The 12,611-nt window shown below is 35.2% G+C and overlaps 2 protein-coding genes across 3 annotated transcripts; one reads left to right on the top strand and one right to left on the bottom strand.

The window, feature by feature from the left end:
• The first annotated feature begins 807 nt into the window (after window positions 1-807).
• On the top strand, window positions 808-6,112 carry LOC141596065 (clathrin light chain 2). The gene is made up of 3 exons (XM_074416084.1): window positions 808-1,339; window positions 4,841-4,994; window positions 5,342-6,112. Exons 1-3 carry the CDS (start codon window positions 1,029-1,031, stop codon window positions 5,828-5,830), a joined length of 954 nt encoding a protein of 317 aa, XP_074272185.1. The 5' UTR covers window positions 808-1,028; the 3' UTR covers window positions 5,831-6,112.
• A 435-nt stretch (window positions 6,113-6,547) lies between these two features.
• Window positions 6,548-11,041, bottom strand: LOC141596067 (putative serine/threonine-protein kinase). 2 transcript variants are annotated; one of them, XM_074416085.1, is made up of 7 exons: window positions 10,933-11,041; window positions 9,965-10,042; window positions 9,470-9,582; window positions 8,417-8,627; window positions 8,097-8,334; window positions 7,383-7,533; window positions 6,548-7,096 (listed from the first exon to the last, which is right to left on the bottom strand). In XM_074416085.1, exons 1-7 carry the CDS (start codon window positions 10,997-10,999, stop codon window positions 6,785-6,787), a joined length of 1,170 nt encoding a protein of 389 aa, XP_074272186.1. In that variant the 5' UTR covers window positions 11,000-11,041; the 3' UTR covers window positions 6,548-6,784. The 2 variants fall into 2 exon arrangements, with proteins under 2 accessions (XP_074272186.1, XP_074272187.1); XM_074416086.1 differs by having other exon boundaries at window positions 10,758-10,969.
• Window positions 11,042-12,611: the final 1,570 nt, after the last annotated feature.

Below are 12,611 nucleotides of genomic sequence, written 5' to 3' on the forward strand. Positions count from 1 at the left end.
AATATTGATTCTCAGTCACATATTAGAAATGTGATGTCAGCTAGCATAGTTGATAAAACATGACAGGTTGATAAAAACATGACGGGTGATAATCACAACGGTTCTTGTGACTATACCAAATGGATTATCTAAATATTTAACCAATAAAATAACAATTTTATACTGTTACATCGTGAGACTGTCTTAATCTATAAAACTTCATTTTTACTAGCGGTAAGTCAATTAGTCTTGTTTAACGCGGTTTTACCTTAAATTAGGGTAAGATGATCAAACTTATCATATACTCCATATAGTTATAAATAAACTTGTATAAAAGCGTCTTATACAGGTATTCATTTGCTCTTACCACTTGAGCTAACTCTTGTTATCTAACACGTTAGGACACACGTTAATAAGCTTATTTCGGAAAGATTTATAAGATGTTCTCATTAAGTATGGTAAAGATAAGTTCATACCGGCAGTTTTACGAGAATCTTTTATAATCTTTCCATAATAAGTTTATTAACGTTTTTCTACAGGGCACACGTTAGAAAATCCGATCTTTTCATACAAGTATTATAAAAGTACAATTAGTCTTGCTGAAAACGGGTTGGAGTAAGTGACGGATAATGTCACTCACAAAACGGATAGGAGAGACAAGGTGGGGGCACCCCATGTGCTTCCCTCTCTCCTCTATTTGGGTCATTTGTGAGGGAAAATGGTAACCGTCACTCCAAAGTGACGGATACGTGCAGTCACAAATGAGATTTTGTGATAAAAGTAATAATGAGTCGGTAATAAACTTGTGTAAGACCGTCTCGTAATCATCCGATTAGATTCTCTCTCTCTCTAAAATTAGTTTAAAAGTAGTACGCTTCCTTCACTAACCAAAAGCTGGCAGTCATTACATAACATTACAACAATCCAACTCGACAAATCAAAATCAAAAAGTCAAATTCCAACACCAACTCCTCAATTCTAGATCCACCGCCCTAACCACCACTCGCGCCACCGCAACAACCACCGCAATCGCCGCCGTATAATTCAACATGTCGTTCGACGCATTCAACGATGTCGGCGACGACGGATACGTCCCTTACGACGCGCCACCACCGTCTCAGCCGTTTGGTGACGATGATGTTACTGTTGAGACAGTCGCCGATGATTCTCCGACGCCGTTCGGTTACTCTCCTTTCGCCGCTGATAACGCTGTCCACGTGTCGAACGGTAATGGTGCACCGTACGATTTAGGAGATTTTGAAGGTGAAGGTGATGGTGTTTTTTTGGCGGCTGATGGTCCTATGCTTCCTCCTCCTGATCAGATGAATGAAGAAGGTTCCGCTCTTCGTGAATGGCGTCGGTATAATATTGATCTCTCTTTTTGTTTTGAATTGTTTGAATTTTTATACTTCGAATTGTTATGATTTGATTTGATCTAGTGGCGGAGCTAGGGTTTGAAGTTAGGTATATAATTGCGGTTGCGTGATTTGATCTAGTGGCGGAGCTAGGATTTGAAGTTAGGTATATAGTTGTGGTTGCGTGATTTGATCTAGTGGCGGAACTAGGATTTAATTTAAAGTATTAAGTAATTGTAATTGCGTGGTTTTAATTTTTTTAGTGATTTGATTTGATCTAGTGACGGGGCTAGGATTAATATAGGTAATTGTAATTGCGTGTTTTCAATTTTCTATTGATTTGATTTGATCCAGTGGTGGAGCTAGGATTTAAAGTTTAGGTAATGGTAATTGCGTGTTTTCGATGTTTTAGTGATTTGATTTGATCTAGTGAGTAGTGACGTAGCGATACGACTTAAAAGTTAGGTAATTGTAATTGCGTGGGTATAATTTTTTAGTGATTTGATTTGATCTAGTGACGGGGCTAGGATTAATATAGGTAATTGTAATTGCGTGTTTTCAATTTTCTATTGATTTGATTTGATGTAGTGGTGGAGCTAGGATTTAAAGTTTAGGTAATGGTAATTGCGTGTTTTCGATGTTTTAGTGATTTGATTTGATCTAGTGAGTAGTGACGTAGCGCTACGACTTAAAAGTTAGGTAATTGTAATTGCGTGGGTATAATTTTTTAGTGATTTGATTTAATCTAGTGGCTGGGATAGGAGGGAAAATTCGGTAATTGTAATAGCATGCTATCATGTTCATGTTTTTGGTTTAATTTTGGTGGTTCGATTTGATCTAGTGGCAGAGCTAGGATTTAAAATTAAGTGATTGTGATTGCGTGGAAGTGATTTGATTTGTTCTAGTGGCGGAGCTAGGATTTAAAGTTTAGGTCATTGTAATTGCGTGATTTCGATGTTTTAATGATTTGATCTAGTGACAGCGCTACAATTTAAAGTTAGGTAATTGTAATTGCGGGTTTTTAATTTCGAGATTTGATTGATCTAATGGCCGAAGTAGGATATGAAGTGATGAATATAGATCAGAAATTTTGGGGATGCAAGCTATTTATGATTGTAAAAAAGAATTTGAAAGTCGGTATTTTTCATTGGTTAGGTGAAGCAGCAGTTAATGGTTGCTGTCGTTGCGTCACTGATTGGATCTTAAATAGCCTAAGTTAGTTGTATCTGATTGATTAGGCGGCTAATTACTATTGATTAGGAAAATCACAATTCTATACCAAAAAGTTCGGTTTTTTTTCATTGGTTAGAGGGTAGTAGTCAACTGGTATCCCCCTCGCTCTACCGCTGATTGGATCTTGATTAGGAAAATCAAAAATCTATACCAAAAAGTTGATTTCTTTAATTGGATAGGGATAGTAGTCACTGGTAGCCACCTCGTTCTACCGCTGATTGGCTCTTAATTATGTGAAGTTAGTTGGATCCTGTTAGAAATCAGTTATGCGTGTTGCACCCCTGCTAATTGTTTTGTGTATATATTATATCTCAGCTAAACAACATTCATATTCTAAATTGCCTCTTGTGTTTTGAAGTGTATTTTGTTTTGAGTTTGAATGTGTTACCGGTTTTGTCATTGAGCAAACATAATGTGAGCTTTGTGGGTTTTTATATGAAAAGATGATAGTTTTACGTAGATGAAAGTTATCATGCTTGTTATAGTGGCTGGTGGCCTATCTATAGCTGCAATTTTGTAAAAATTATCCAAAATTCAACATTGTTTGACTGCTGTTTGTGATTTCTGGATCCTTGTTCGTGCCATTTTAAAGATCAGTGTCTTTGATTGATCTGATGGATTAGTTGTATGTGGATCTAGTTAGACTTTTTCCATACTTGTTTATTTAATACTTTCCTTTTCAATTTGTGTATGCACTGATATCCTGACAACTGTTGATTCAATTTCAATTTTTAGATCCATGATTGGGAATCCATTAATAGTTGCCTTTTCAGTAATAGATCAGATCTAGATTTGTGTGTATATGAGGCTAATGATAACTAATATTGTTCTGGCTCGAAAGAACCATACTTGTTGCGTTCATTAATTTGTGTGCTTTAATTCTGAGTAAGTATCTGAATGTGGATGAGTTTGATGGTTGTTATGGTATAGTATTTTGATGTATATAAGGTAATGAATTGTCTAGGCATAAAAAGTTGAGGATGTGGATTTTGTAATTGGGCATCTTTATCTGAGTTACTATATCATGATAACTAATATTGTTCTGGCTCGAAAGAACCATACTTGTTGCGTTCATTAATTTGTGTGCTTTAATTCTGAGTAAGTATCTGAATTTGGATGAGTTTGATGGTTGTTATGGTATAGTATTTTGATGTATATAAGGTAATGAATTGTCTAGGCATAAAAAGTTGAGGATGTGGATTTTGTAATTGGGCATCTTTATCTGAGTTACTATATCATTAGTGCTGGAAATTTGCAATGATCTTAAAACTTAAAATGTCGTCGATTATACAAACCCAACTTTAGTCTTCAACCTGATGCGTGTTTATGCATGTCTTCTATTTGATTACAAACATACAAAGAATTTTCTATTTCTATGGTAATTTTCCTGTCCATTGTCTAAACTCTAAACAATTGACTTCTTTCTCTAAAATGGAAACAAGATAAAGGGGATGGAATCATCATATCTTTACGGTTTAACTGTAATATGCTGAACACGTAAGTCAGTCACATTTGATCCTTGCTTTTCCCATACCATCAGTTCTAATTTGCAGCAACTGTCATCATGCAAGTATTCTGTTAACAGTTATTCGGGGCTCTCTGCGGCTCTACCCTATTTGAGGAAAAACCATGGGTAAACCTTTGAACAACTGCTAGAATCCAGCCACGTCTATGTGTAGTTCCCGATTATAGCAAACCCAGACTATATGACCCATCCTAGTATTTTATCATTCTTAGTGCAGGAATTTGCGCTCCAAACATGAATTTTGAGTAGTTTGTATTTGATGATGCCAGTTAGATGTTATTGGCTGTATTTGATGAATGCCAGAGCATGATGGTGGCTTGCTGCACCCTTGCTAACTTTTTTGTGTATATTTAATGACTTGGATAAAAAAAACATTCATGTTCTAAATTGCCTCGTGTCTTTAAGTATATTTGTTTCGAGTTTGAATGTGTTCTGCCGGTTTGTCATGTAGCGAACATAGTGTGAGATTTGTGGTTGTTTTGATGGAAAGATGATTTGACGTTGAAATTTAGATTTACGTCAATGAGATTAATCATTGCTTGTTATAGTGGCGGTTGGCCCAATTATGGAGGCGTAGTTGTAAAAACTAAAAAGGATCCAAAATTTAACATCTTTTAACTGGTGTCCATGGTTTCTGGATCCGTGTTTGTGCCATTTTAGGGAACGGTGTCTTTGAGTTGATCCGTTACTTGCAAATTTACTCTACTAGAATTATAATAGTGGATATTTTATGCTTTGTGTGGCGCAGTCAGAATGCCATTAGGTTGGAGGAGAAGGAGAAGAGGGAGAAGGAAATGAGGATGCAAATTATTGAAGAAGCTGAGGAGTTCAAACGTGCTTTTATGGAGAAGAGGAGACAAAACGCCGAGACCAACAAAAATGACAACAGAACCAAAGAAAAGGTTACTTGCTTATAATTTCAAAACAATGTTAACTTTTTCTCCCCCATTACCCTCTTAATTTTAACCAATACGATAGGTTGACGTTTCGAATCCCCCATATGTACAAGCATTGTACCTCCTCTATGCCAAAAAAATTACTTCCTCTTTTTACTTCCTCTATCCTTTTTGTTTTTCACTTTTTCTTTTCACTTTTTTTTTCGCATTGAGGTGTGCGTTCACCAATGGACGGTTCCAAAGGATGATTCATGTCAGCCGACCCCAAATCATTTCGGGATTAAGGCTCTGATGTTGTTGTTGTTGTTGTTGCCTCTTTTTAACCTACCTGCTGTTGAATTTGCTTGTATCAGGTATACTTGGTGAACCAAGACATGTTCCACAAAGATGCGGATAAACAATACTGGAAGGCAATAGCCGAGCTCATTCCTTATGAGGTTCCCACCCTCGAGAAGAGAGGAAAAAAGAAAGAAGACAAAGACAAGAAAGCGTCCATTACTGTCATCCAAGGCCCAAAGCCCGGTAAGCCAACCGACATGTCAAGGATGCGTCAGGTACTAGTTAAGCTCAAGCATACACCCCCACCCCACATGATTCCACCCAAACCCGAGCCTGCCAAGGATAGCAAAGATGCTAAAACTGGTAAAGATGCTAAATCTGGCAAAGATGCTAAAACTGGTAAAGATGCTACAACTGGAAAGGATGCGGCAAAGAACTCTCCTGCTTCTACGGAAGCTGCTACCCCTATCGATCCTCAAAAGGTCGAAACCGAAACTCCACCAGAGGCAACAGCTGAAAAGGCTGCGCCTGAGCCAGAAGCCGAGCCAGTGGCTGCTGCTTGATTTAACACGATCGATTTGTCTAAAGCGGTTTTTTGTTCTTTTCGCTTATTACGGCGTCCTAATTTCATACTACCATTTTGATTTCGTTAAGCTGTGTACTATTGGAGAAAGAAACTAAACTTATGTAGATGGATTCTTTCCGAGCCTGGATCACGAGGCTTGTTTGTGTTGGAGGATATGATCGGAGTTTCGATTTGAGCCTTGTAGTTCTTTCTCCTCTTGTGAAGGATTTTTCATTCTTTCATTACCTAATTAAGAAATTTGTATTAAAATTATGGATTCGATTTTGGTGTTTCTCGTCAACACAAACCTAAATCATACGGGGTATTCGCCTACAAATTCTCTTTTTCAGTACGAGATAAGTTTTGTTACGGAGTATTTATTGCGGAATGCAAAGCACAATCGAATTAACAGATTTTTAAAAAAATGCAGAGCATTCAAAACGAAACTAAGAACTTTACATTAAACCTACTCGCGAATTAATCCTCAATCCTGTCCAAATCGACGCTCAGCTATCAAGAAAGCAGATATTCTTGAGAAACGAACTGGGAAACAAAGCCAACTTTTCTCTCAACCGTTTCCATATGCGATTTTTCGCTTCTTAAAAATCACATGGGAAAACCACTCAATCCATGGTTTTAAATACCAGTAGGTAGATTATACATCTGATGTACTACCACCAGTTGTATACTGGTCAAAACATCAAACACAACGGAGTTACCAAACCACGGAGAACGATTTCAATCAGAGATTTAATATCATGCCTCAAACCATATACTGTATATATTTCCTTCTGATAATATTGAGTATCGACTATCGATCTCAATACTGAAGTAGAAGTTTAAAAAGAACAAGTCAATCTTACTACACTAAATGTAATTCTCTGTAGTCCAATGCTTAAAATAGTGACTTCGAAGAATCAAATAAAGAATGGTACACCGTAGTAAACTCAATTCATCTTGCGGTCACTTGAGTGATTGTTACAGGGGCAGAGCTGAAGTGAAGTGAGCTAGAGCCGATGGTCGTCTGCTCCTGTGGGCCCTCGGTTTCAAGAAAGAACCCCGGGGCTGTCAGCTGCTTCTCATTTAGTCGTGTTTTCCTAGAGAGCATTTCAATAACCTGCCTCATTAGCGGCCTTCTATTTGCCGCTCCTTGAGTACAGAAAAAAGCGACTATCATGTATCTTATAACCATGTCCTCCGCGTATACTCCCATTTCCGAATCTACTATTTCCAGGACTCTCCCTTCCTTGTATAGATTCCAAGCCTAACAAGAACAAACCTCATATTACAAACTGCAGTGTTATCTGAATTCAATAAAACGGAGTAGCTTTCTATACGAGAGTATTTTCTCGCAATATACGATAGCCTATGTCGGACACGGGTGCGTATCCAAGTGTCGGACACGGCAATTTTAAGAAAAATTGTGAAGTTTTTGGTCTAAAATGAAGTGTCCGAGTGTCATACCAGTGTCCAAGGATCGGGTGTTGGACACGGGTACGTGAGCTCATATGAAGTGTCGAAGTAACATAGACGATAGCTAACAGACATACCCATTCCAGAAGATATTTTTGTGATCCATCCCAATTTCCTCTCGAATTGCTTCGACCACTAATTATTTCAAGTATGAGAACACCAAAGCTGTAAACATCCGCTTTTTTTGTCAGATGACCACCCAAAGCGTATTCTGGTGCCAAGTAACCCCTGCATCAAGAACACGATAGTGTCAACCTTAATTGTCAGGTCTTCACATTAGCGGATATAAAAAAATTTCATGGGGTGCTTTTAAAATGTTGGGATATTCTCTTGTGTACCTCTGAACCTTTTCGTTTTCTAAGGTGTACCCATCTTTTTTTCACAAAAAACTTTGACCGACAATAATTCTCTATTACGGGTTCAGAAAACGGTAATTCTTTTTTTCAAACCAATTATCTCGTCAAGGCCTTGAATTTGAAAAAAAAAATTCACTGTTTTTGAACTCGTAACCGGTAGTTATGGTTGATCAAAGCTTTTTAACGAATAAACTTTGACCGGCCATAATTCCCGACTACCAGTTGAGACGTCGGTCAATTTGAAAAAAAAAATGTCGTATTCTGAACTTGTAACCAAGAGTTATTGACGGTCAAAGTTTTTTTTGTAAGAAAAGAGGGGTACATCTTGGAAAATGAAAAAGTTGAAGGGTACACGAGAGAATATCCTAAAATATTTCTGTTCTATTAAATGTCGATATTGTTAATCGGAGGATCCTAATTAAAAAGAATACATACATTGTTCCTGCAATTCTTGTGCTAATGTGAGTGATGTCTTCAGGAAACAGCTTAGCCAACCCAAAATCTCCAATTTTCGGAAGAAAGTTTCCGTCAAGAAGTATGTTGCTAGCTTTGATATCCCTATGCACTATGGGTGGCACGAGTTCTTCATGAAGGTATGCGAGACCCCTAGCCGTACCCAAACATATAGCTGATCTCTTTTCCCAATTCAATTTACTACGATCGCTAGTATAACCTGCAAGAATAACAGTTAGCATAATGACACCTTAGATCTTCGCAAATTCGCCAAAGAGTCGTTTTAGAGAGTGTGATCTTACCTAATAATGCGCGATCTAGACTGTTATTTACTACATACTCGTACACTAAGATACGATTTGGGCCTTCAACACAGCATCCGATCAACTCAACTAGGTTTGGATGCCGCACATTTGAAATAGTGTTGATTTCAGACAGAAATTCATTTAGCCCTTGCTTTGATTCGGTTGAAAGTGTCTTCACAGCAACTCGGAGTCCACCCTTGAGGATTCCCTGAGTAAACGCAACAACTTTATTTTTTCCACAATTAATGTAGCAGTATATCCAAAGAATAAATGTATTCCCTTTTTTAATGGAGCTAAAGACGCGCTATTCTTAGGTTTTGCATTATGATAGAATAACCAAATAAGGCTCACTATATTGGCCACACTTCTTTTGATTGTGAAGCAATCGTCTCAATCTTCGGCGTAATCAGAACTTCCACAAGAGTCACAAATTTGGCTAAAGCTTCTAGATGCATTCAAAAAGGGAAGAAAATACGGAAAATGCACGCGGTGCCTTTAAACTTTGATGTTTTGCCCGAAATAACCATTTTTTTGTTCCGGAAAACTCTAAGAGGCTATAACTCGTGTCTGTGGGTTCAGAAAGTGATAGTATTTTTTTTCAAATTGATTATCTTTTCGAGAACTACGACTTGAAAAAAACAAATTTGTCAAGTTTAGAATTGGTGACCAAGAGATATGGTCACTCCAAATTTGTTCGGTAAAAAAAACTTTTTGATGTACAAAAACTCCTAGCCACGGGATCCAAATACGACAATTTTTTTTTCAAATCGTAGTTCTCGGAAAGATAATCGATTTGAAAAAAAATATTATCACTTTCTAAACTCGTAGACACGAGTTATAGCCTCTTAGAGTTTTCCGGAACAAAAAATTGGGTATTTCGGGCAAAATTCGAAACTTCAAGGGCACCGCGTGACACCAGGGAAGGTAAAGAAGAGACGATTTTATGTGACAAACAAGAAAATTTCCATAAGAGTCTTAAGAACGTTACGCAGCTAAACCACGGTGTTAAAATCATGAATACAGTCCTGCATACGAGTTTATTTATATTACCTCAAAAACTATTCCAAAACCTCCACGGCCTATTTTATTGTTGAGATTGAAGTTATCTGTTGCTGCTCTTAATTCATTGTACGAGAACTGTCTGATGTTCTGAAGCAACCTTCCTGTTTGAAGAAGGCAAGACATTTTAAAACCATAAGATACCAAGTAAAATATGAAAGTAGACGCACAAAAGCTTAGAAACTAATCATCGCTAATCGCTATGGTCATAGAAATGAATGCTGAATCATGATTATCCATTCTGATCAATCAGAAAGCATTCCTCGACCAACATCGTGAAACAGTACAAACTATGAAGAATGTATAGCTGACATCTTCCTGTAACTCTGAATTTACATTTCTACCTCTTGAAATCATGTTTCAGGAAAGGAAGCAGTGAATGACAATTTTTGAAAGAAAGATATGAGCTTTCTTTCACCTAGCAATCTCATAAACGCAAAACTTCATACGAGATCAAACGATCATCTTAGAAAAACAAGTAATTACCCTCGAATTCTCTGACAGAAGGGGAAGAAATTTGTTTCTTCTGAGAAAAAGGGCCTCCAAAACAGCCACAGCTCATGTCTGATTGATTACAAAGTACAATCAATTTAGTGAAAAAATACTACTACCATAAAATTCATTCAATACCCAAACCATAAAATTCATATTGAACTAAAGCAGTTCGAGAAATTCTTATGTCCACCGGGAGTACCACATCATCGTACACCCCAACCAATAAGAGAATTTGGATTAATAAGATTGACCAAAAATAACTAAGCATAATCGAAATAGAATAAAAAACGAGACTTATTATTGGTTAGGGTGTACGGTAACATGGTACACTCGGAAGATCTATGAATTTTTCAGTTCACAAACCAAGTATAGAATTTCAAGCAAAATATTATGATTTCCCAATTTTTGTTATCTAAGGATCAAAAATTGAAACACGAGATCATCAGCATCCTATAACAACACATTTTCAATGCAAACTGAAACAAATTAATGAACTTTGAATTCAAAACAAGACGGTTTTTCTAACGTGTGCCCTCAGCGCATACAATAATGATTCAATTAGCAACTTAGCTTGATGGGTTCAGAGAAAATTCAACAATTAAACATATCACCACAAAACTAGAAAATTAAGAAAACCCACTTGCATAATTCTAATCTAAACAAGCATACATGATCAAATTATTATTTGCAGAATTCTAAGCTCAAATTAAAAGTTCTAAACTTTCAATTAGATTGTAAAAAAAAAAAAAAAAAAAAAAACATAATTAAAAACAGTATTGATTACCTTAAACTGAAGGGGATGATGATTATGACAGAGAATCATTTAATGAATACAGTATAAATCAAATTAGATAAATTGTGTGATGTTATTGTTGCAGCATAATAAAAATAATAAATAATACAGTAATTTAATAATAAAAGAATACTGTAAATGTTGAAGTTGGTGCAGAAAGTAAGACCTGACACAGGAGACAAGTCTTTGTTCTTCGATTGTGGATGCATTTTACTCTGAGCTGGAAGTAACATAGAAAGTAGAAACCCAACCAGAAAAGAGTGTTTTTGTCTGAATATAATAATCAAAAATCGATTTTTCTAACGTATATTTTATGATAACGCGTAAAAAATAGGTTTGACAAAAAAAAAATCATGAGATTTGAAGTAAAAATCAATTTCATTTTTCAATCGGATGTTTATTTGCAGTAAGTGGTTTATACATCTGATGTATTACCTCCAATTCTATAGTTTTTGAGTATTATAATAAAGTTTTTGAGTTTTGTTTTAAAGTTTATGAGTTTCAATATGAAGTTTCTGAGTTTATTCACTTAAATATTAAGCTCTAAAAAATTACAATAAAACTCGAAAACACTACATATAAGTTTAGTTAAATTTGACTTTTGACGGAAAAAAATTAAACTCTAACTTATAAACTTTAATATGCTCAGAAAAATACACATATGCTCAAAAACAAATAAAGTTTGAGATAATAAGTTCAAAAAAAATACATATATGCTCAAAAAATAAAAAAGTTGGATGTAGTACATCTGTATGTTTCTTTTTCTCGTTTATTGGTCAATTTTTATTTTAAGTTTGTTTTTAATATGTGTCGTTATTAAGGCTATGTTAGAAAACCCGATAACAAAACGAGACTTATTATTGGTTAGGGTGTACGGTAACATGGTACACTCGGAAGATCTATGAATTTTTCAGTTCACAAACCAAGTATAGAATTTCAAGCAAAATATTATAATTTCCCAAATTTTGTTATCTAAGGATCAAAAATTGAAACACAAGATCATCAGCATCTCAAATAGTATTTGCCACCCTAAAACAGCACATTTCCAATGAAAATTGAGACAAATTAATGAACTTCGAATTCAAAACAAGATGGTTTTTCTAACGTGTGTCCCGAGGACATACAATAATGATTCAATTAGCATCTTAGCTTAAGAACAATAGCAATAGAAGAACTCTACCTAAAGTTCTTATCTTGGCATATCACATTTCATTAATTCCAATGTTTAAGAACTTTTATTCACAATAGATGACAATTTTATAAAGTTGTTAAATGGAAAATAGTAAATATGTAATTGGTATTCACAATTTTCAAAGTCATGTTTATTGGTCCCCAAATTCCCATGTATAAACAACCAAGTTCTTATTTTAGAACTTCAATACTATATATTAATTCCAGAAACCAAGGGACTTCCATGTAATTAAATAAATCTATACACATTAATTATACTATATAGTTTTAAATCGCTAGCGTCGTGTGATGGACCTGAACAAGGGACTTCAAGGTAAATATTATATAGTTTTGGTTAAAAGTATAAATTTAGAGAATATTAGAATATGGCGAGTCCCACTTATGGTATTAATTAGTATATAAATATGTTAATTATTTAACATACATAAATATAATATAAGTATATGTTATATTTTGGAAACTATTTAAAGGTAAGTAAATCAATTCAGATTTTCAAAAAATATAATATTCCATAATTCATTAGATTTGTAATTTAATTAGTAAATAATAATGATTGCTCTTAAATAATATTCTAATTTAATATTTTAGATTTATTTAAATATATATAACTCTAATACAACTAGATAATCAACTATTATGATAGTAACCTTCCAT

Source organism: Silene latifolia, chromosome 8, assembly GCF_048544455.1.
Source record: "Silene latifolia isolate original U9 population chromosome 8, ASM4854445v1, whole genome shotgun sequence".
NCBI lineage: Eukaryota > Viridiplantae > Streptophyta > Magnoliopsida > Caryophyllales > Caryophyllaceae > Silene > Silene latifolia.